Source organism: Leptosomus discolor, chromosome 4, assembly GCF_034619465.1.
Source record: "Leptosomus discolor isolate bLepDis1 chromosome 4, bLepDis1.hap2, whole genome shotgun sequence".
NCBI classification, from domain to species: domain Eukaryota; kingdom Metazoa; phylum Chordata; class Aves; order Leptosomiformes; family Leptosomidae; genus Leptosomus; species Leptosomus discolor.
In genome coordinates this window covers 47,330,850-47,355,986 of record NC_141394.1, presented here as the reverse complement: position 1 = coordinate 47,355,986, position 25,137 = coordinate 47,330,850, and the positions used below count along the sequence as shown (strand labels likewise).

At 38.1% G+C, this 25,137-nt stretch overlaps 1 protein-coding gene across 2 annotated transcripts; it reads left to right on the top strand.

Annotated features, from left to right (window-relative positions):
* The first annotated feature begins 1,181 nt into the window (after window positions 1-1,181).
* CFAP97 (cilia and flagella associated protein 97) lies at window positions 1,182-22,036 on the top strand. 2 transcript variants are annotated; one of them, XM_086464551.1, is made up of 5 exons: window positions 1,182-2,073; window positions 2,163-2,234; window positions 13,452-13,717; window positions 21,044-21,194; window positions 21,912-22,036. In XM_086464551.1, the coding sequence occupies exons 1-5, from the start codon at window positions 1,182-1,184 to the stop codon at window positions 22,034-22,036; spliced, it is 1,506 nt and encodes a 501-aa protein (XP_086320677.1). The 2 variants fall into 2 exon arrangements, with proteins under 2 accessions (XP_086320677.1, XP_009947635.2); XM_009949333.2 differs by having other exon boundaries at window positions 1,212-2,073; window positions 21,909-22,036.
* The last annotated feature ends 3,101 nt before the right edge of the window (window positions 22,037-25,137 follow it).

Sequence of the window (25,137 nt, the reverse complement as noted above, 5' to 3'; positions counted from 1 at the left end):
ATTCCTTTTTTACCTTTGTTTGCCATGGCAACAAACTACGTGGTTTAAGGGAGACCATCCATCTTATGAAATAATCTGGTTCTCCTGGCTTCTGTAGTTGCTTCTACGGCCTTTGTTTTTGGTTTCCTTGTCTCTAAAGAATGTTACACATGCATTGATTGCAGCTTACAAAGTTTATATAAAATCTGTTGTAAATAGTAGGAGAAAAGTACTGCTGGCTAGAAACCGTAGTCTTTGATACTGGCTAATTTTGTGGTGAGGTGTTCGGGGTTTTTTTATTTTCACTCTGTGAAGTGTATCCTACTAATGAGTGGAAACTTCCATATCCCACCGGCCACATGCATAGGATCTAACACCATATATTTCTGCAGGAAGTATGACACAAGAGAAGCAGATTTGTAGAGCATAACAGTTAATGCTGAGGACCTGATATCCACACTGTGTGTATTTGGGCTAGCCATAATCAGGTCCATGGACTGAATGGTGATTGCTGGTTTCGGTGCACTAGTTTCGTGGCTGGAGCACACTTTAAAGGTCAGTGTCACCTGAAGGAATCAAGTTTGCTCATTGTACTATGCAGCGTGAGTTACAGAGGACTCTCAAGAAAAGCAGGCTCCTGATCCAAACTAGACCATTAACACTGACACACCCTACATGTATTACAGTTGAACCTACAGAGCCATGGATCTTTAGATGTAAATTGAAATTGCTCCTCCTTTTAAGTACTGAGTCTGCAGTTTGCACGGCTGCATCAGCCAAGATGATGACCACCACATGCAAACAAGGTTTTTAGTATAAAATCCAGACTAATGGTAGCTCAGTAGTGGTTCTAGCTTAAAATGGCTATAGCTTAAAGGGACAAACTAAGACACTTCGATTGTTTGTAATAGTTAAGACTATTTAGCTGCTAACAATGTCTGACTAATTTCTTTAGGAGTAAAAGTTTCGAAATGGTGATGAGTTTTGTTGGCTTAAAGTAAAGCTTTTCAGTCTAACCTGTAAGCTGTGTACAATAAGATGGCACTAAATTTCTTTATAAAACTCACTACAGAGTCGTTCCTAGCAACGTAACATAATTGCAGAATTATAAATTAGTAGAGCTAAAAGAGGAAATAATAAAACTGCTATACTAAAAGTGTACTTGGATCTGGTTTTATGCTAACTTTTGGAAACCTTTTCTGATGGTTGCAGGTGGCACTTCGTATTTCAGTATGGATCGGTTTGAAGATGTATCAGATGGTGAAGTAGATCATGCTTTCTTTGACAGTGATTTTGAGGAAGAGAAAAAGAAAGCTGAAGAAAATGGAGAATGTATAGAGGAAGGAAGTACAAAGGCAGCTCTCGCGGACCCTGATTTGGTTTCTAATTCAAAGGATACAAAGTGTTGCAAGGAGGAAATTGAAGAAAAGCAGAAAGATTTGCAGAATGATCAGTCCCTAGAAAATAGCATGGATCATCATGGAGGTGCCTCATCTTTGTCACTTTCACCAGTTGCAGAGAATGCAGGTACATCTGGAGCAACATCTGCAGCAAGTAGGGGAACAGAGGAGAATGTTCCAACTGGAATCCCCAAAATAGTTAAAGAAGGTGAAGAAGATTATTATACAGATGAAGAAGATAGTAGTGACGATGCCAAAAAACAGAAGGTTAGGCCAAAGTCAGCTAAGCAGTCAAACAACATAAAAAAGGCTAGCAAAAAATATACTAATATCAGCTCCTCCTCTTCTTCCTCCTCCTCCTCATCGTCCTCGTCCTCTTCCTCAAGCTCAGATACAGATTGTTCTGATACAGATTCTGATAGCTGTTTATCAGATTCATCTCATTCTTCCCCAAAGAGGCATGCTTGTAGGAACACTCTTCTGTCTCCAAAACAAAAATTCAAGTCAGCAATGAAATTAGCAGAAGGAAAACCAAAGCTTGGTGACTACTTGGAGGAGTCTGAAGACACAGTGACTGACGTAACACCTCTGTCAACTCCAGACATCAGTCCTATCCAGTCTTTTGAACTTGCAGCATCAAATGATAAGAAACTAAAAGTAAAAAGACAGGAAAATGTGAACCAAGAATTATATGGTAATTTTGAAGAATTTAAGTACAACACAAGATTTGTAAAACCTCTGGGGCTGGGAAATCCAATCTCATATCTGTATTTTTTTCATTAGATTCTGAGTTTGATCGCAGATATAGTCGAAAAGTCTTGCATGATGCCATGGACCTGAATCAGCTTTTAAAAGGTGACTTTTACATTTTCTTTTTAGAAAGTATGACATTTGTACATTGTTAAGAACAATTGAGTTCTAGTAGAAGAGAATGAGGTTTTAATGTGCCATGTGTAGTTTTAAAACTGGTTTGTGATTAAGTGGTGTTGATCTAATTCTTTGAATTCGTATGTATGTAAATAGTACTGATTCTACAGTGGAAAGAATTAGCATGTGTATGAGCATGTGTTGGTATGCATATACCTGGAAGTAAGCTGTACAGATGGGGTGAATCTCTAAATAACATGTGATATATTAACAAATTGAATAATAAAACTGCACATGCATTTTTCAGAACTCAGGGTTTACTGGACTATGACACAATTTACTATCTAAATTAAAACACCAACCTTTCTGATATAGTGCTGGTTATCAGCCTTCAAAATTGAAAGTCAGTCCCAAACTACATTGCATGATAAATAGCATTCATGTATTTAAATTTCTGATACCTTTTTGATAATGAAATGGAATTATTTTAAATTCTTTTTCTCAACTAAGTGTATGCCTTCTAAAAGGCCATAAAGTTGAGTAAGGGTATTTTAAAGAGAAAAATTACAGATAATCATTACTGAAACTTGAGTGGTTGCTTCTTGCCAATAGATTTTTATTAAATCTTAATAATGAAGTCTGAGACAGAACTTGGAATCTCTTTCACTGTGTTCATTGCAAACCTTCATTGTATGGAGTGAGAATGCACTGGATGATCTCATGTGCATATTTTAAAGATCTACACAGTGCTTTTGCACTTGTTTTCATGGCCCAGAGTTGTCAGTAATAAAACTTATAGAATAAAAGAGGCTCACGTCAAGAAATCTGCTGACCTCAGGTGAGGAAAGCCTCTTGCAGTCGAAGTCTGGTACATTTCAACTCAAGTTTGCTGTATTGTAGTAGGTCTGGCATGGCTAAAACTGTGTGTCATCTTTCTTCACCTTGCCAGACTGAGCGTCATGTGAATAAGGATTCAAAATACATTGGGTGCATCATTTAACTTTCCTGTGAGTAGAAATGAGGATTTTACTTGTATGGAAATTCTTCTGATGGTAAGAAAAGCAGAGCTAGCAATCAAGAAAGGTAGAGCTGATTCTCATCTCTGATAGTCCTTGTGCTCCAGCAACTCTTTCATGCTAGAAAAGGCTCCAACCCCTTGTCAAAACATGGTGTTAGAAGAGTTGTTGCTAGGCAGTTGAAATTAATGATGTCCTACGTCTTTATTGGTTCCCTGATAGCAAGAAGCTATTTAGTAACTGTTGATGATAGAAGGATTAATCTCATCCCTAAAACACAGGGGTATTGTAGCTCAGAGTAAGTTAAGTATTCTCAGGGATGAATCTCTGTTTGGAGGGGAGGAGAGAGTTTTTTCCTAAAACTGAAAACCAGTTCTAAATAACAGTAATGCAGATTGAGTAATGAGAAGTAGAATTCATATAGTCTGGCTGCTAATGTTCCTGATTAACATGCATATATTACTCCCAAGTGCCTCTCTAAATTGACAAGCACAACATAGTTTAATTACTTTTGGTATTTTAAAGTTTAAATGGGCAGGATTATTAATGGTGGACAGTAACTAGCCTGGGAAAATAGGAGCTAATCTTACTCTGAGTTACTGTTTCCAGGTTTTTTGGTACTCATTAAAAGAAAAAAAGTGTGAATCATTTTCCCCTCACCAGTCTGCATTAAATGTTCATCAGAACTGCACAGACGTGAGCATTGCTTCAAGTAAGAACATTATAAGTCCTGACCTGAGTGCATGAAAGAATATTTAAATGATCTCAGATTTAGTTTTGAAGTATTCTTCCAGTAATCTATACTGATGAAGCATTTAGTTTAAAATTTTTGTCAAATATGCTTGTAATATAGCTGGGCCTAAGGATTTACAGCAGTTATGTGAGTTTAATTTCACAAGGTCCCCAGAACCTTGCAGAATTTCAAGATGATCTGTTACTATGTTGTTTCGAGGGGGGTATGCAGTAGTTAATTTTGTACAATTCCACACACTGGTAATGTAAACATTTGAGAAGATTAGAATGTATTGTATTAAAAGAGAATGACAAGAACAAAGAAAGGGAAGAAATCTATTAAGATCGCATGGCATTCAAAGAAGTTTGGACTAGAACAAGAGTCTGGTTATTAAGCAGTGAGGTAATTTGTATCTCTTAAAATAGAATTCATTTGAAGCATTTTGAAAAAATATTGCAGTTAAATTAAAAAGAAGTTGAAATAGTTTTTCCTCTATATTATATGTCCTTGATACATATTTGTGCTCATATTGCGAACTGTTCATTTTTATAAGCTTTTGAAAAATTCATTTAAATTAAAAAAAATTATCATGCCCTGAATCTCCTAAAGCTATGCTTGTTCTTGATAGAAGCCAAATTTTAAGTTATGCTGTTCTGGAGAATTTAAAATCTCACATGTAATATAACTTCAGTTGAAAATCTCATAGTCTCCATGCTGTATATTGCACTTTGAATGCTTTTTAGATGGGTATTGCTGTGCAGCTTTATCACTGATTTTAGAAATATTCTTCAGTGACCAGAACTCTGAACAAGAGATTGGTAAAGACATGTGATAACACTTGGTTACTCATCTGAAAGTTGTCACTTCACGTATGCTGTTACTGGAGTGAGCCTTACCAGGTACTGCAGCTTTCTGTGCAGCCTCGGTTTGTCCTGTGGAAAATAACTGAACTAGTTTTAGTCAAAATGGCAGAAATCTACTTGGTAGTAGTAGCTGGGGGGCAAAGTGAAGGTTATACTTGAAAACTGGAGGGAATCAGGCTCTGCATGTTGCCAAAGACAAAGCATATGAATGTAGTCATTATGTTGGCATTTATTAGACAGGAATCAAGCCCTATTTCAAAGGGAAGGAAGAAGTACAGTGAAATGCGAAGTTTTCAGAATGTGCAGGTTGTATGGCTGTGTTGGCATGGCTTTGTGTGCACTTTCAGGGGCACATGAACAGTAGAGCATTCTTGAAAACAAACACAGCAGGAAGGCAGACAGATAAACATACGCAGTGAAGAAATTGTGGAGCACAGGTATCTATAAGCTACACTCTTAAGGTATGGGGTGCACATTCACAGTTTGAGTTGTAAGGATCCCACAGTTTGCAGTGGAACAGTATTGCTAGAACCTGCAGGCCATAGTGAAAGCAGAGATGGTGCAGGGTGGATGGATAAACTCAGAACTTTTTGGATGGAACTCTTTCCCAGTCAGTCCCGTGACAGTGTCTGATGTACAGTTCAGAGTGGCTTGAAGTTCAGGCAGAGAGAGCACCTCTCTGCAGCACCCTCCATGAGGAGGAGAAGCCTGCTCTGCTTGCTCCTACTGAAGCCCTGTGGCCGCAGAGCCTGGAGTGCTGAAACCAGCCTGCATCATGTTACAGTCTAGGTCCACCTGGACCATGTTTTTGAAGTTACTGGGCTTAGTGATTACTTGTTAATTATTCCTGCATTTGCCGTAAAAATTCTTGGGTTTATCTGTGATACTGTTTTGGTAGCTGTGAACTGCTGAATTGTTTAATTGTTCTTGCTAGTGGTTTTTACTTCTGTTCATGAAAATCACTTGCCATTTGGGTGGCATGCTTATTTAAAACGTATATAAATGCTAAATAGATGATGCTTGAATCCACTTATTTTTACAGACGTAGAAGTCGATGTTAAGGAGGCTTACATCGTTTCATTACAATGCTATGAAAGATGTCATGTAGCTGTTGTCGTGACTATAACAACTATTGTAGCACTGTGGAGTCAGCCAGCCACACTACTTAGGAATTTAAATATCTTAGCAGTGCGGCCAAGAACATATGTACTTAGAATTTCAGTTACTCAAGGTTATTAGGGTATATGTTTTACAGAACTCTCCTCACTCTTTACCCTTCTTTTTTTTGGCCACCTGCATGAAAAAAATATAGGTGTGATTATAATTTTTGGGGTAGAAATTCTTTTGTGAATCAATGCTGTTTCCACTCAGCTATAAACCTTGAAAATCTTTCAGAAAATTAAAATAACTTAAGAGCAACATTCAAACCCCAAAATAATAAATGTCAGAGTTATCTTCTGTGCTGTGCTCTTGAGTAATCTGAACAGAAAAAAAAGATTTAAATATGCCAATGCAAAGAAACAGCTTGTCAAAAATGAGTTTTGGAAGTGCTTTCATAAAGCTCCATGTTAGAAAGCTGGCGAGGGGCGGGGGGGGGCAAAGGAAAATTTTCTGATGCTGTTTTACTTGATCCTATGTCTTGATCCAATGTCCCATGTAAGTTTAAGGAATTGAGGTTTTGCAGATAGAGATGGGTTAAGCATATGAGTGTGAGCTAAGCACTCATCCGTTGCCATCCCATTATACCATGCACTTGCTCTCTTTCTTCAGATAAGCGTGTTGATTTCTGTAGTTCAGAGTACAGAATTGTAAGCTAAAAATGCTATGTATCTCTGTTTGAATTTACGTTGGGTATCAATACAGTAGTAATGGGATTGCACAAGGTGTATAGAGTGCTAAAGAATTTAGCACTTTGTGTTTTCTTCTCTGTAAAATGGGGTTGGTACCTGCTTATTTCACAGAAGTGTCTTGTGAGAATTAGTCTGTAAATCCATGGTATTAGCTATTATTAACTTGAGGAGGTGGTGTGATGGGGTAAGTAGGACAATGGGCCACAGGCTGAAGACGTGAATTCTGTCCTTGAAGCTCTCACTGACCTATATGCTCGCTGATAAATCTTTTTGCCTCATATGTGCATTAGATTTTCTGTTGTAAAATAGTCAGAGCTCACTTGGTGAAAAGCACTGTGATAGAAATATTATTGTGAAAGTAAAAGCTCTGTATTTCTGAATAAAAGCTATTGTAGAAAACTAAATAGCAGCTTCAACTGAACATGTAGCAATTGCTTTAATTTTTTTTTTGCTATAATTTGTCACTCAAGACATAGAGTAAGCTTTTTTTATAACTGAAACTTTCTCCACTTAAGGATGTGTTATCTGTTGGCTCATTCATGCTGAACTAGTATATTTGTAGAATAAGTGGTAAAAATATTTAAATTTAAAGTAGACTCTTAAATATGTACATAACACCCAAACTCAGTGTTCAGTTGAACTACACATGTACAGCTTTTTTACTAAGTTTTGTTTAGTATGTTTGTGGTTTGAACTAATTGTGTGTATACCTGTATAGGCATCATTTTCACAGGTCTAGTAACTCATGTTGAGGTAGAACAGCAATTACCAGCTTATTCTTGTATTTAGAGTTTGAAAACAGATTGAAAATCTGTAAAATTGTAAAGAGATCCAGACTTTCCCAACATTCATAAGAAAATGAGTTTTGTTGTCTTTCTCATGATGCCAGGAAATAACTAGCAGCCCTATTCAAGCATATTTAAATAGGGAAAATTTATACTTGAAAAGCACATTTTCCTTTTAAAAAAACCCATCAGATCACAAATTCTCCAAAGTCCTTTTTAAAGAGTTCTGTGACATGAAATAATGGATATTCTAGGAAATCATTTGTTTAGAGATCCTACCAGGAAATAGTTTTAGATTGACACTGTTAGGCATAGATGAAGAACTGTGATTTAATCCTTTTTTATTTTTCAGATGTGTTACAGATGTGGTAGTGGAGCACTATAAAACAAAACACCAGGCAAACTCAAAAGTGTAAACACTGAAGCAATTTAATGCATTTTCCTCTACTGGGATTGCAGCAGATACACTGAAACATACATGATTTTAATTTTAGCCTTAATGCTAAAAGGACAGCTGTATCATCCTGTCCTAATGTATTTGACTTGCTAATTATCGTTTGTATTTTAAATAAGGTTTGGCCTTTCTCACTCTGCAAGGTCATTTCAATGCTTACAAATGGAAAGCAATAAACAGCTTGTTTATTGCTTAAAAGAAAGTCAGATGTCTCTCCATGGAAACCAGCTTTCACAGAAATCCTGTGAATACCAGAGAATTTTCTTTTCCTGCTTACCAGTAAATGGGAAGTAGACTGCACACTGTGCAAATCTTTTTGCAAATGCTGCTGCTTGTTTACCCTCTCCCCCAAGTTACTGATTTATGGTCTGGCTGACAATGAAGTGGTAAATAGGGATTTAGTTAAATTACTTATTACCCACTGATAGAGTATGAAGCTACAGGTAAATCACATTTATTGTGCCAGGACCTACAAACTCCTTAGAACCTTAAATCATAACCTTAAGCTGTAGTGTTGCCTCCCATTGTTATTGGCCACTGCAAACATAGTCAGATAAACCTTTCAAACACTTAACCATTGTGATTAAAGAGTAGTGTGGGTGCAGTGTGGAATAAATCATTGCAATAACTTTGAAATTAAAATATTTGAGATACAGAACACTAACTGTACTTGAACTATTTAATAGCATTAGAATAGATGTATTTCTCTTCCATGGCATCTTGGTTCTCTTTTCTTTATTGATGGTGAGTTTTCCCTGGTTTTGTAGGCTTGTGCTGGCCTCACTTGGGCACCTACTGCCTTTGCCATGAAAGCAATGTTGTTGCCAGTGAATGCTGAAGCACTTTTGGACATATATACCTCCTCTGGATTACCTAATTTTCTGTCATAGTAAGTGTGCAGGGAATAGGGATATGGTACTGTGTAAGTGGGGCCTTGCAGAATGTGGGTTAGACAGATTTTCAGCCAGGTGGCTTTGGAAGCAGTGGAAACTATTACTGGTGATTTGAGGTTCTGGGGTCAGACGCCTCATTCTGGACCGCAGAAGTGTTATCCCTGCTGCTTCAGGAAGACCTGCAGAACCTTTTATTCGCTGCTTTGTTAGATTGCTACCACGGTTTATTTGAACACTGTTTAAGGAGTAGTGATTTCATGGATGTCCCTTGCCTTCTGCTTGTTTTGTTAGGAACAAGCGCTTACGCTGTAGTATTAGTGATCCTCTTTCAGTAGGTGACACTGTATGCATTCTGTTGCTTGTCTTCTTTTCTACTAAAGTGTAAACTGTCCTGTCGCACAGTTCCTAAGGAGATCAGTGATGCATTTTCTGTGATTTAGAAAAGTTTATAATCTATGGATAGGCTTCAGTCAGTTATGGTTTGTTTTGAAGTGATGTTTGCAGCATTAAATTATGTTAAAAAAGATCTTTAAGTAGAACTCAACTCTATAATTTATTAAGTTCCCAGCTTGAAGAATAGCAAACCAACTACTTTTAAAGTGTTATCTGATCCAATGCCTTGGTGTGTTGCAGCACTGTTGCTGCAAAGAGCTACTTGTGAAATTTCAAATGTGGTCGGTCCTTAGGTCATGCAGAAGGCTAACTATAGAAAGAGGAACTGAAGAAACTAGTGAGGAACTAGAGAGTTTTAGATTGATTTTTTTCACCTCATCCCCTTGAAGAAAACTTGCTGCTTCACATGTTGTGTTGGGTCTCAACTTTAGGTGCAAAATTAATGAGTCTTCTGTAATCAACAGCGTATCAGAGATTAGTTACTGGGTTTTGGCAGTCTTCAGCTTAGGCTTCACTGGGTAACTTCACAGCAGAACCTGCATGGTGATCTTAACAATTTTTTCACGTTATTAATATGTTTGTTTTGAGTTGTGATAGATTTGGTATTACCACTGTTAGCAAGCCCTTAACTTCAAGAGTTGTCAAAAAGCAGTTGGCAGTAGTAGTCAGTTTCTACACTAAGTATAAATGATAGGCTAAGAATGAACAGCATACTGAAGAAAGTGGGCTGGAGTCTCTTTTCTGTCTGCCGCAAATGGGAAAGGCTATCTTGGTGGTGAGGTGATAAAAGGTGTGGATGAGGCACTGTAGAAGGAAAATATATTGAAAAGAAAAAAAATTTGAGAGGCTAAGGGAAGGGGAAAGAAAGAAGAGATGAATGTAAAAAGGAAAGTCTGTGTGTTGGGGGGATGTGACTGAAGAAGCTGGAAGGTGAGAGTAAAGTTAGTAAAATTTTGTCATGCTTTACTCATGTATGTAATGAGTAGTATCAGCTGAGCAATGCATGGAAATGTACGTAGGTACATATTCACGCTAACTGCCTGAGAACTTCTGGTAAAATACAAGTAGTGTTTAATGCTGCACAAGTGGCATACCGCTGCCGCCTAGGAGCTCTGAGTGACAAAGTGACGCAGTGCTTGTTGAGCCCTATGTGTAGCAATCGTAGGGTTCCTTGAATCATTATTTCTAAACGCATTTGCTGACCAGCGTTGAGGGGAAAGGAATGGTGTTTGTTCCATGTCATTGCTCTGTTTTTATTTTTGTTCATCACAGCTGACAGGGGATTTCTTAGAAAAATGAGCAAGTCAAAAGATACGTAATGACCTTGATGAGTATTTATCTCTAAGCATTTTAAATCTGTGTTTACTGGTTATGGTTCATAGCTGCATCATGAGAGTATACACTCTCCAACAAAGTACAGCCAGCTGCCTTACGGAGAATTAAAACAATCATGTACCAGTGAAGACATGAAACCTGTATTTCTAATTGACAATGTTCCTCATTCAGAATACAAATGCTTTTAAGTGGAATTTGACTAGTTCACACCTTTCACAGAAAGAAAAGAGCTGTTTAGAATTTGCACTGACAGTTATTCAGAAGCTTAAATATCTCATGTAAGAGGCTGCATCACCAATAGCATTGGTGGCACAAAGCTAGATCAAGACTTCAGTTGAACAACTGTTCTTTGCCACAGCCTGGTTTCTGCTCCTGCGTATGATGTGCAGTCTTCTTTAACCTGTGAGATGCTATGGATGTAAGGCAAAAGATGAAATTATCTTTCATAGCTTTGTAATAATACAATTATCAGTTATGTAACATGATACATAGTAATCTTCTTCAGATAGTTGTTCAAATTACTTTCTTCCAGCTGGGTTCTGCAGTGCTGGTTTTGCAGGTTCCCATAAGGACGTATTTAATTATTTTTTACGGAGTAGTACACTGCAGCTTAATGTTATTGCGCGAGTTGTGTGGCTGTAGTTATTTTCTGTGCATTTCTTTTTGTCCCTTGTAGGTGTATCCAGATGAGTCTCATCTCAGGTTTGTCTCCTCAAATGGTGTTGATGGTGGTACTAGTTTTCACTTGAGAATAACTTACTAAATTGTAAAGAGGCTTTTCAAGACATTTATACTTTATTAACCTGCTGGTTGGCATGTTTGATCTGCACTAGTTTGCACTGTCTAGGGTTTGAGGCGATTTGCATCTTCTCTTGACAAATTAAAACAATATTGCTAATGTGGACAGCCTCAGAGTTCAAGCTGCCTAGGGGCAGTTCTGCCTATATTGGCTAGTGTACTGATGATGTGAGCTTACTTAATTTCCAGAGGGATTCTGAAATTCATAAACTGTTTGGATTTTGAGTTCTGGATACTGTTACTAAATTTCTTAAAGACAGTAGCAATATTTGCTTACATCGGTTCTGGAATAAACTCAGTTGAGATACTGCAAGAAAGATTTAATTTCATTTTGTTTTGAGGTAAGAACACGCTCATCATTGTTTGAGGTTTTTAAGCTATCAAAGGCTGCCTCAGACATCCCTTGGCAAAAAAAATAGCTGATGTAGAAGTGTTTGCTGAGGAAATATTACTGCATGCCTGTTGGTTTTGTTTTTTTCTTTCTGCTTTTCTCAAAGCTGCTGTTTTGAATGCTTGTTTTGCTTGTGTGGGGCTTTTAGAGGTAAGAATGAGGGGTATCATCTGGAGGCACTGTGATACTGAAGGAATGTGGGGAATGGCTTGAGTAAGGTGTCCTCATCTGTGTCTCAGCTCCAAAAATCTGTTTGATCTAACCTGGTACTGCTATTCCTGTACCATAGGTAATACAATGGTTGATGGGGTAATACCGTGACAGCAAAGCTCTTAAAACACTTGCCAGAAGATCTACTGCAGAGCTTTAGAAAGCAAAGGCTTAGAAATAGGTCAATAGCAAAGCTCCAATGGAACTGTAATAAACATAGCTGGCTCTGCCTGAGAGGGAAGTTTTCCAGTTATTATCTTATCTTGCGATTGTGCAAGTCAGTTTTGCTGAGTATTTTGAAGCGTGCATTCTTTGTTCTTTTGTCTTGAAACCTTGTATCCTTGTTTAATTTGTTGGTTTTTTACTGTTTTAAATTGCCAGGCCCCAGTAGTGGTTTTTTGTTATATATGCTCGCTCATTTCTCTCCACCCATTAAGTTTCATTGTCATCTTTCCCTGTGCAATTCCTGCACCAACATGATGTAAGCTTGCTTCAGGAGCAAAGGATCAACAAATTCACTTCAGGAAGTGCATTTTGTGTCTCTTGAGTCATGCTTCCCCAGTGTCAGTTTTCTGTCTGAAACATCATTTCTGTTCTGCCTTTCAGCTGAGACAGATATTTTAGATATCTTTGGAGCAAAGTTTAAATCTTTTTCAATGTGCAAACATCTAAATACTAACTTATGGTTTAATTCTTTGTTCTGTAAGTTATTTCTAGTCCTGGCTTCCTGGAGCTGTATTTTCTATTGCTTGGAAAACTTCTCTGATGCTTGTATTGGTGTCACAAATCGTACCACTATGGCGATGATCATGTTCAATGTTGCTGTAGTGCTGTATAACGGTAGCCCCATTAGCATATATATGGAATTGCCTGTGCGGATTGCTGGTACCATAGTAACTAGAGTAAAAATATTTGAGGATGGAAGTGTGAGCGTATTGTGTCAGTGTAGAAGTTGGGCAAACATACTGGTAAAAGTAGAGATCAGGGTTGATCAGTGGCAAAGCAGGGGATCAGGAATATTGACCATGCAGAAGAAATTACTGTGCACGTAAGGCTGATTTATATTCTGATTTCTAAATAACAGATACATTGTACACAAATGCTTACAGAGTGTTTGTGTGCATATTGCTGATTCTTTTGTATTGCTCAGTTGTTCACTGTGTCTGTTCAGTTCCTCTGGATTATGGGTCATAAATGAGGAGGAGGGGGATTTCTAGTGAGTTAAAACCCTAAAATAGGTGGGTTTTAACTAAGGCCAAAATTAGACTTGATTTTTGTAGTGAAACCTGGGTAAAATCAAATGTACCGAGGACAATTGAGCATCCCTGAAAAATTCTGAAATGCATGGATCTGGAATTCAGATGGGGGGAGGTGAAATGTACCTTGTTTTTTCAGGTCTGTAAATAAATCCTAATAATAAAATGCAAGATTTGTATTTGGTTTGGTTTTTTTATCTGAGTATTTTACTTTTTGCCATTTTAAAGCTTTCCTACAGTTGGAGAAGAAAGAACAAAAACTAACCATCGATCAGCCGTCTAAAGGAGCAAGGAAAAATTATTCTTTCACAAATGAAGAAGTAAGACAGATTGATCGGGAAAACCAAAGGTTGCTAAAAGAACTGTCCAGACAGTCTGCAAAGCCGAGGAGAAGCAGCACCACGTTGAAGAAGTCAGCTGTACCGCCTCCTAGATTGTACCACAGTGCCCTCAACAGGCAAAAGGAGCAGCAAAGAATTGAAAGAGAAAACCTGGTAAGCTTTGAGAACTGGTGTGGATCAGTGAATTGAGAAGGACTATTTGTTGTCAGATGAGCTAAATACTTACAAAACTGATAAGGCAGCACTTGGAGTGTTACTGCACTAAGTCTGCAATGAATTTCTGTTACTATGCTATTTGCATAATTGTTCATATGGTTTTGGGGGGTGGGAACGATGCTTTTTTCAGATGAAAATATGAGTTTATGAGTTTTCTCTACTTTAGTATCATTCAGTTTAAGAGGAACAACCATTATTGGTAATACACTCATAACTCAGCAGTCTGACTATTCATCCTGCTTCATGCATCGTGATTACTAGTCTCTCAAGAAAAGGCTTGCAAAAAATAAAGCAATCGGTATGATAGCATCAAACCCATTATATTTGAACTGCAGAGGATACAATGTGAATGTAAGTTTTGGGTTTTGACTCATTTTGTAGCTGTCTGTCTCTTTCAGTATTTGTAGCACACTGCTTGTCACAGTGTTTGGATGTAATGGCAATCACAATAACTAACTTCAGTGGAAAACAAATTCAGACTCATTTATAAGGATATTGGCAGAGTTGTCAAATAACAAAAATACTACTGGTTTGAATTATATTCTTATTGATTGAATTATAATACGTATAATGATATTTTCGTATCTCCTAGTTGTTCATTAGTGTGTTTGAAAAGGAGATAAAATATAGTTAAAATATTTGGAAAATCCATTAGGCTTTAGTTCTTCCAGCTTTCAGACATCTAGATTGTTAAAACTTCAAAGTAGGAAACTTTCTCCCCAGCTCCACTAGACTGCAGTTGACCAAAAGAGCTTTATACTTCACATACTGAAAGAATTTGGCATAAATACTTGTTATAGATGTGTGATACTTGTCATTGTCTGGGAAATAAATGTTTTTCAGCTTTGGTGTTTTTAGGTTGCTAGGGCTTTCTTCGTGTATTGTGGGGGGTTTTTGGTTTATTTTTGTTGGGGTTTTGTTTAACTGTTTGTTTATTTAAAACGTTGAAAGCAGGACTTGCTCATGCTTTTCTCAGAGGCTGTAAATGAAAGAGCTGCACTACCCTGCCCGTTGATGAGGGATTTTGCTTTATGAATTTGCTCTTTTCTTCTGGTCAGCGGTTTTCTTCAGCTTCACAGACTGAAGAGCTGAAATTCTATGGAACTTCCTTATTAATCTTTGTCTATTACTTGACAGGGGATTTTTTTTTTTTTAATACAAGGCCTGAGGTACTGCATACAGGATATGCTGCTTGATACACCTTTGTGAAATGTTTATTGGAGAAGGATGCAGGGTTTTGTAAATAATTCAGGACTAGAAATCTATAACAGTAGTCTGTGCAGAGGGTTAAAGAGTTTTGATGCAGAGATTGATTTTGGTTTTCCCGGTTGGATTACAGCTTTTATAATTTATTGTCCTGAGGCTAACACCTTGTCTAGGGAAAGCTTTCACTTGTTCTGCTAGAACATTCATGGAGTAATGCCTATATTTACTGTTATCAGAAAGATAGCTTGATTTCTGGTGCAGGCATTGGGCATCAGAGGTGATGCAGGGAAAGTAATTAAAATAATAGGAAATTAGAGAGGAATCGAAGCAGTTTGGTGCTCTCTAGCTTTGTGAAAGGGTGCAAGGAGGTACAGGGGATGTAAGTTGCTCCCACAGACTCTGATAGAAAGAGCTGTGATGGAATAAAAAGGTGCATTGCCCTGGAGAACAGTAGTTACAAGATAGTGATCAGCAATTTATGGAAAAAGCACAATTAGCAAAGTAGATCGTTAAAATTAATGTCATAATTTTGTAATTACTGCTTTTTGACTGTTTGCTCTTGTAAGTGGGACCTGATTTTGGTTGTTTATCTGAGCTAGCAAGACCAGAGTGTGTCTCTTGCCGATAGAGGATGCTGCTGATGCAGAAAACGTTCTACTCTCATGTTTGAAGATACTCGCAACCTCTTGTCCTCTCCAGTGGAAAAGGACATCAGTGTGACTGATGCGTTATGTTTTTCCCATGTCTGCATATACGTGTGTCTACTTGTATTGACGTATTAATAATTTCTTCTGCCAGTATAAATAAGATACTTCATTTCATAGACCACGCACTACACGCCATTTAAACTTTTAATGGCGTATTGTGTAATACAAAAATCCTTACTGATATATACAGGTAAGTATTTGGGGACTTTGAAATACAGATTTGCAGCCACCGCACCATTCTTCAGTCATTTCATCTAAACTTAGAAGTAATTCATATATCTGTGTTGGGTTTTGGTGGGGGTTTTTTAATAATTTTTATTAATTCTGACTAGATTTAGGTTTTAGTTGACCTTAGTGAGCTAAGCAGCTATGTTCAGCCAAGTTACTAGGGAACAAGTGACCTTTTGAGTTTACACTGGAAGCTCACTGGAAGATCTCAGCAGGACTGGGACAGCAGTTCTCAAATCTTCGGTCAAGGGGGATGAGGGTGTTCTCCTTTTCTGTGGATATTTTATCTTCCCACGCATCCTCACTGTATGTAACACTCCGTGATGTTCATTCCCCCACCTCATACTCCCCCAAAATGTACCCTGAGTCCCAACAGATCCAATTCTGATCCCAGTTCCCTCCCAGACAAATAAAAAAAATCACTTACTCTGTTTCTCTGCCAGGGCTCTCTTTCTCTTTTCACCTGCTTGGTTCCCTGAGTCATCTGTGCTGCACATGTCATTAATGCTTCTCCCCAGCACTTTCCATAGTCGTCGTGGCCTCTACCAGCACAAAGATCCTCCAGCGAGGCTATTTCCCTTGTCTTGCAGTCTCGGCTGCCTTTGTTTTGCTGGAAAACCTGAACATCCTTTAGAAACACAAGTACTGTACTGCGATAAATGAATCTATATTCATTTGTCTCCACTTGATTTAATGGTGCTGGTGGGCTGTGGTAATTGGGTGGGAAGAAAAGGTGGGGAGGGATAGTGCCTCTGGCCATCCCCCTAACTGGCTGCCACCACGTATGAAGAATATAACTTATCTTGAGCCACAGCCTTCAATCCTGTGCTGCAGTGCGCATGCCCTGCCCTCTGTGCCATGCTGCAACCCAGGGAGATAACTTCTAGGCATCAGGTTTGTGCCTGGGCACCTTGTACTTTCCTCCCTTGATATATTCAGCACTGATTTTTCTTTGCTTTCCCTTTGTCCTGTCCCCAAGGACCAGCCCCAGAGTCTGAGAGCATCAGGCCTCGGATGCTGCATACTTATGTGGTTGTAGAAAGAATACCAAGGTGGTTCAGCCTTACTGGTCTCAATCTGGAGAAGGCTATTGGGAATGCAGTTGTGAAAGAGAATGTATTCTTCTGGGTCATCTTAGGAGCTCAGAAATATTCGTGTTGAGTTGGTGGCTCCTTAGAAACCCAAGCGCACAGGGTTTTATAAGATATTTTCGCTTGCGTTCAAAGCCGTTGTATGCCAAGACTAAAGACAAAATGTTGGGTTGTTCCTGAGATTACAAAGTACAATGCAAAAAAAAAAAGTTTCCACGGCCCCCTCATCAGGGGAAGCTGTCGGGACATGGGACTGGCGTGCAGATGTGCCTGTGCCTGGCTAAAATATACTGCAGTACCGTACAAATATAGTGCAGTTCTGTGATCATAGTATTTAGGCTGTAGGCTGTTTGTGGTCAGATTTTTTGTGGTCTGCTGATTCCTGATCCAGACTTGAGATTCCTGAACACTGCTGTGGAAACTATAATGAAGACTGACTAATTGGCAGGTTCAAGGAAAGTTTTGATTATTTTGCACACTGCTTAATTTTTGTGGGATTTTTTTTTTTTTACTCTTAATCTGCTTGCTTTCTGGTGATGACAGGCACACATAAACTTGTTGGCTGTTCAGTTTAAAAGACTTCTGTAGATTGAAGAACTTTTAAGAGTTTCTTGACATCTAGAGTTTGTCAAGTTAGAGCTAATTAATGCAACTGGCAATTGAAGAAAATCACAAATACTTGTATTGATAAGAACAGAGAGCTGTCCTTGAATGCACTGTTATCTGCTTCCCCCTCCCCCACCTGGACTCTGCAGAGTGACAGTGTGGTCACTAACATCAGTGACATTAGAGGAGGCATAATATAAATAAATTTGAACAGCTGTCGAGGCACACAAGTCAGCTGGTTAGGATTCAAAGGAGGTGAAACTGAAGCCTTCATGCATTTAAAAAGCAAAGCAAAACAAGAAAAAGTAATGTTTTTTACCTTCTCTCTTACTCAATTTAGGAGTGCTGCATTGTCGGTGTTTTTTTTCTTTCTTTTTCAACATAGCTGCAGAAAAGTGTGTACTGAATTTTTTTTTTCTTTTTCTGACAGAGAGTGTTAGGATTAGCTTTAGTGCTCTCCTGATATGCCCAAAGTTGAGTTAGCAGCATTTATCTTGGCCCATTGTATGGCAGCAATCTTCTGATACTGTGTCAGGTTCCTTTGTTCTCTGGTTGCTGGCAACCTGACGTTTCCTTCTGTCATTGACAATATGTATTTTAGTGTATTTGTAGCTACTAATCTATGTCCAGATGTCTAAATATATAAAGGATAATCCTGTTCCTAGAAGGTAATCATGCAGGAACACATTCTGTGATTTTTTTTTTTTTTAATATATTATTATTCTACTTTTATTGTAAACTCAGTATTATAATGAAGTAAAAGAATATGGGGGAAATAGAAGCCTTGGGAGGCTTTTGCCAAGCTCTGAGGTCATCAATGGTATGATGTTATATATGTATTGAGCTTGAATCAACAGCTCTGAGGAGCTACAATGCAATTTAGAGCAGCTAGTAACATTCTTGCAATTACTGTCTGCTACTAATTTTTTTTTTATTCCTTAAATGTTATCAGGAATGTATATTTGGCTCTGAACACCTGGATAGTGTTAATGTGATCTGATTCTTTGGTCATTAAGATCAATGACAAAATTTCTATTTACTTTAGTGGTTCAGGATTTAGGCTCCAGAGATTCAGCACTTCAAAATAACAAGGAAAATGGCCGTGTTCTTCAGTACGTTTCCCAAAAGGAGAACATAATGAAAGAGTTAGTAGATTTGTACGTATAACTGAGAAAGAACATTTGTTGAAGGTACTTGTACCATTGTACAAGGTAGTTCCTTGGTTAAGGACCTCAAGATTGTAGGGTTGGTAATAAAAACATAAGAATCAGATTAGTTCCAGGTTACAGATTTAGTAGGTCAGGACTGCTGTTTCAGTGCGTTGATGAGTTCATTTCCGTATGCAGCAGGCTGTTCTCCAAACTGCAAAAGTCATGACTGCAAGTACTGTGTAAGTTAACATGTCCCGGTACAATTCGCAGCAGAGGGCAAGGGAACCACAGGAACTATTCTCCCATTCTCTAGAAGAGCTTTTCTTTGAACACTTCTGCACCACAGAATCTGTATCTGCTCTTCCTGTAGCTTGGGGCTGTACCAAGTCCAGTGTTAACCTGTTCAACAAGTGACATTTTAGTACTGAGGGGGGTCTTTTTTTTTTTTTTCCTTTAGTAATGGGGGCTTGATACTTGTCAAAATGCAGGCAAAAGAGCAAAAGCAGAGAATTGTATTTAAACTAGAATAAAGTGGGCATATATAAATATTGTATGTTTAGAATCCAGCTTGAAATTCTGCAGTGTTAAGGTATGCAAATTCTATGAGGCTGTTGCAGTTGGAGTGCAGACTTGAAACGTGCTCAACTCTCATAGGGAAGTCACTTCTACAATTTACCCAATCCATTTGTGATTGAACTGAATGTATTGAGAGCTTTCATTTTTAATATTGAAGGTAAAGAAGTGATCTCTGCAAGTCTAAACGTATGTAGTAGTATTAGGAGATGTGGATGAAGTTGTGAGTAAAATGTTGGATGTAACATTTAGAGACAAGTCTACCATTTCGTGTTCTGCAGCTGGCTTTAGTGAAGAGCTATTTCTAGCCGAAGTCCTTCCTTTGACTTTTGCTTACTTAGGTATTTCCACTTGACGATGAACTGACTGGCACTTGATGCAAGCACTTGTGACTTGCTGTGTCGGAGCCAAAATCACTTGTCCTTTCTCTCTTGTGCACTCTGTGCAGGTTTCCAGTGCCTGTGCATAAACTACCAAGAGTTTGTAGATTCCTGTTACAGCTAGACAATTACAACTGACATCCTGTGAATACTATACTATTTCCTAAGTCACTTTCTGTAAATTTTTTATTCTTCTTAAAAAAAAAAAAAAAATCGGTACCTGATTGGGAGTGGGGAAGAATGATCGTTTCGAAGGAAGTGCAGTTTAATGGCTATACAGACAGATTCTTGACTTCTGCCGTATACGTATGCATCTACACAGTACATCATTATTAACAGAGGTATTTTTAGTACTTTGGAGACTTCTGTAATCGCATTTGCATTGTCTCTCGTTGATAGGATGCATGTTATAACTCTGACAAGCAATGGTTGCGTCATTGCCAAATGTTTGTAGGACATCAAATGACTTGAAATTAGTTAGTGGAGGGAATGTATAGATCTATGCAAGGCAAGCACTGGAGCCGAAATGTATTAAAATGTGAAGGTATTAACTGGAGTTGTATGTAGCTGGGTACTTCCAAATTTGTCCTGCCGTCAAGTTCTTTTTTTAGATACTGGGAATTTCTTACACCAATAAATCCTGTTTCGGGTAGAAGTAGTTATGCAGAATGGGAAACTGTCTGTATCTCACAAATACTATGTAAGTAGCTGTTCTAATGTAATGCTTGCTATATGATTGCCAGGGTTAATCTCAATAAGAGGAAATTATGCCTATAACAATAATTTCAACCAGAATCTCCTAAAATTATATTATGGATAAAACAAATAGTATCTAGGAGATGTTTGTGCTTTCCTTCTGACATTACTCTCAAAGAACTGAGGTCAGTAATTCTCTCTGGGGATCCTGTAGGGCAATATAAAATGGTATAAATAGGTTTGCAAAGCAAAGATTAAAAAAAACCCCTATTTCTCATCCTTCTGGAAAACTATGAGAGAGGAGCAACCAAAGGTGGGATTAGAAGAGTGCAGCTCATCTCACCATTTTTACTATCGCCAGACAGATGTGTTTTTTCAAGTTATCACAAAGAACTATTGGGTACTAAAGATGTACTCAACAGAGAACTGATGATTTATAAGGGATAGTTACTATTTGTGTCATAACACTGAGAAAAGAATTGAATGTGAGCAGAATAGCCTATGCTGGTCACCACTGGAGGAGTTTGTGTTACGCAATGCTAAAAATTTGGAATAAAAAAATCTGTGAATGTTTGTTTTGTAGCTTCTTGTTCATTCTTTCTTGATATTTTTCTTCAATGTTAAGGCTTTCCTGAAAAGACTGGAAGCAGTGAAACCAACAGCTGGTATGAGGCGTTCTGAACAGTTGATGGACTATCAGCGCCAGATGAGTTACCTAAGTTCTTCACCGTCTGTAAGAAGAGGAAAGTCTGCATTCAGCCAGCTTAGTCCTTCGAGTAAGTACTTGAAGTTGCAGATTCTTGCACTTCTTTGCATGTGTTTATTGTGTTATAATTCAGAATTATGAAGCACTTACTGCTAAGAATAGTGTATAAGCTCCTTTCTCTGTCTTCCTTAGGTTGATCATTTATCACACAGAAATCAGTAAAGTGACACCAGAAGTATGATGACTATGAATTGTTTACTTACCATCCTAAATTTCTAATAAATTATCTTGTAATCATCTTTTCCAAGAAGGTCAAAAAAAAATCCCTGTTGTAAAGAAGTATTTCTCATTTTGCCAGTACCCTTGGAAGGAGTATAGAAAGGAGAAGAGAAGGGGGGGGGCGACAGGGATGGAGGACATGACCAACATAAAAACCCCAAAGAAGGTTCAAATTCTCATTCAGAAAATGTGACTCTACTGATAGGAGCCTTGTTCCTCTTAGAAATTGTGTGTGTAGTATTTGGAAGTAGATTGTGCATCCCCACAGATCTGTACATGTCAGGTTAAAGAACTGCAGCGCTATGGCATAAGCATGAATTCTGTGTCCTGACCATTTACAAACAACTTGTAACATTTGGTGTTTGTATTCAATTTATTGTGGTTTAGGGTTTTTTCTGGAAACTATGGTAATGAGCGTTGCAGTATTAATATAGCATGAAGTTTTCTGTTGCAGCAAGCATAAACATTTCACACTTTTTTTGTGTGTGTGTGTGTGTGTTAACAGGAGGCACTTCAAGAGCATCCACTGTACCAAGTACAATGAGCCAGAGGAACGAAAAACCTGTGTCTGATTCAGCCAGTGGGGCATTACAGAGACCTAAACCCACTACTGTTCGTGCTGCTTGGTTATAAGTGTGTTCTTTGCCTCACATTCTGAGGTGATCCTCAGACTTGTATTTTTAGTGCTTTTGTAAATTCTATGTGCAAAAATATTTTCTGCATTGTTCAGTGATTAAAATGCATCGCATATGATATAATTGCTTAGAAAATGGTTTTAAGTTAACTTTCACTTCAGTCAGTTTGTCATGCCAGAAAGAACTTAGGAAAGAGAAGGAGGTATTTCAAAATATAAATTGCTAATTATTATTTTATTCTCAAATCACAAGTGGATTTTATATCCATAACATGGAAGGACAGAACTGCTGCACTATAGGTGCAAGATGTAAAGAAAATCTTTAAAATAATAATACTTAAAAATGTTACATTAAACTCATAAGCATATGCTTAATTCCTTGATTATCCTCATTTTTCATATTGGCTTTAGGTGAGCCTTCTGAACTTTGTGGGTCATGGTCTTATGACTGAAAGAATCTTATTTTTACAGCAGCATGAAGGGGTGAAAAGCAGATTGTGTATTCCTGCATGGTTAACTAGAATACTGAGGCTGCAGAAGATGATGTTCTGCCACTCTTGCACTCCAGGTGTTGAACGTTTGTTTTGTACTCAGGCTGTATCCCTTTCAGATTTAAGGGATTTTTAGAAGTTGCATTATGACCTTTGTGTAGGAAAGAAGCATCTGATGCTATTTGAACAAGAGTAAAGACTGAAGTGAACAACAGTTTCGGATTCAGTCTAAACAAGACTAAGTTTTAGTTGCTGCTCAAGCTAGAGAATACTAAGCAAGGGAAATATTTCTTGGCCCTGCTTTTGCAGATCCTTGCCTTTCTCGGTGGGGAAATGTAAACTTGAGCTGCAGGAAACTTGGAACATTTGATTTTTGAGTGACGACTAACCAGGATTAAAAAACAAAAAGTAGACAACAGAAAATCTTCGTTATGCTTCTTAAGCTGTTTTTTAATGTCACGTTCATACCAAATATTTGTTGTAGTGTCAGATACGCTTCAGAGCAACATGTATTTACAAGGGGAGCAAAATTTAATGGAATTGGTTATCGCAAATAATAGCTGGTATGCTTTATTTCTATACATAAAGGCAAACTTTGAGTGAGCTTATTTTGTAGGCATAAATTGTGATGCCACTATCCAGGGATGTTGCTGGAACCCTGCTTGCTTCCCCAGCTTCTTCCCAGGAGAGATGCAGGAAATCTCTTTGTATTATGCATAAAGAAAAAAAAAAGCTGTATTCAGTCATGCTGGGTCTTAGCCCTATGTAAAAGGAAGTTTATTATTCTTTGCTTGTGCTTGCGTGAGGGCTTAGGCTTTCAGGTATTCTGCGTTGTAACAAACTTTTTACTTGGTCTTGTGTGATAGTTTGGCAGAGCTTCTGCACCTGGTGACCTGCCGATTAAATTTAGCTGTTTGACAATATTGAAACTTTTAACTTTAAGCAGCATTGTGGCAAACAGATTTTTATTGCAATTATTATTCGTTGATACAGACTGTAAAGAATTTTCGCATAGTGCTGCTGTATTTATTTGTACTATTGTGCTGATTAAAATTATTCACTATTTAAAGATTTTTGTCCTTGAATGTGAATATCGGGGTCACAGTATAAATACTTTTGAATGTTCATAAGGTAATTTTTTTTCTGTGAAGGAATTCACAAAATGGATTACTTTTAATCGCTTCATCTTATTTAACTTTGGTATGAAAGACTGTCAATTTTGTATGTCATTTTTGTAAATCATAAGAAATAAAATATTTAACATGAATTGTTTGTCATTGCAGTGGCTGCTTTCAGAATTTTATAATTGGTATTGAAGCGCAAAGGAAGTAATGGGAGAAGTGTTTTGTACTACATGTATGTCATGAGTTGAGGCTGGGCCGGCCACTAACAAATGACAGACACTCTCTATTAACCCCTCTCCCCTCCCAGAAGGTGAAGGGAGAGAGAACAAGGGAGAGAGACTTTACGGTTTGGAAAAGAAAACTAAAACAGCTTCAATGAAATGGTAACAGTAAAAGAAAAGATAAGGCAATAATGAAATATATACAATATGTACAAATATAGACCAAACCAGTACCGAACCCAACTTCGCACCCCCCCTCTGATGACAATACGTCACCACCACGCTGCAGAGCTGGCACTGGGGCAGTCCCAGGCTGGACTGGCAGCAGACAGGGACGGGATGCAGGAGCTGGACTCAGGCACTGGATTCAGGGATGCACAGATCGGGATCGACAACAGAAGAACAGACAGAGTCCTCCTCAGATGTCGGCCATCGAAGAAGAGAGAGAGAGACCCTCATGATCTCTCAGCTTTACAGTGACTATGATGTCTATGGGATGGAATACTCTGTTGATCAGGTTTGGGTCACCTGTCCAGTTCGCTCCTCCCTGTAGGTGCGACCCGTTTCACTCCCGGCACCCCAACACGGAGCACAAGATCTAGCAGTGACCTTGGTTGCTGTAAGAACAAGTATAAGCAAGGGCCCCTCTGCATCCCATTCCTTGGTACGAACTATAAACATCAGGCCTTGTCACTGCTGGAAGCAGTCAGTGTCTGGAAAAACATGCTGCTGTTTCAGAAAGTGCCGTTAGTTAGAGGAGACTTAACTGAAAAGTTAAAGCACTAAAACAGAATTAGTTCTGGTTTAGCCCGAACCAGGACAATGCCGTGGAGGAAAATGCAAAGAATCAGTTTATTCATTGATAAGCTTTACCTGTTGGTGACCTTGGTGTGGGTTTTTTAAAATAAGCCCTATTGACAGGTCTTCATTAGGTTAGATAATCCCATTGAGATTTCTATAACAAAAAGTCCTGTTTCTAACTGACTCATTTTCTGTCTTTTTTTGTAAGCTGTCACTTTATGTTCTCTTCTACTATTTTTTTATTTTTTATTTCTCTAGAAGAACTATTTGAAGGAAAAGTGCAAGGTGCTTTAGTTCTTCCTTAAAGTGATCTTCTTGCCAGTTTGGGTGACAGCACTTGGTGTATTGATCTCACTACTATGAGAAATGGACTGTGATGCCTCTGTCATGTTCTTGCTCTGAAAATATCCCTACCTCACTGTGGGCTCTGTTTCTTCTAGGATAGGGTTCTGCTGTGTAGTCT

Excerpts from the sequence above, each read along its gene's own strand:
- CFAP97 (XM_086464551.1), top strand. The coding sequence starts at position 1,182 with ATGGTTGCAGGTGGCACTTCGTATTTCAGTATGGATCGGTTTGAAGAT. Across the intron at positions 2,074-2,162 it reads TGTGAACCAAGAATTATATG|ATTCTGAGTTTGATCGCAGA; the intron begins GTAATTTTGAAG and ends TTTTTTCATTAG. Across the intron at positions 2,235-13,451 it reads CCTGAATCAGCTTTTAAAAG|CTTTCCTACAGTTGGAGAAG; the intron begins GTGACTTTTACA and ends GCCATTTTAAAG.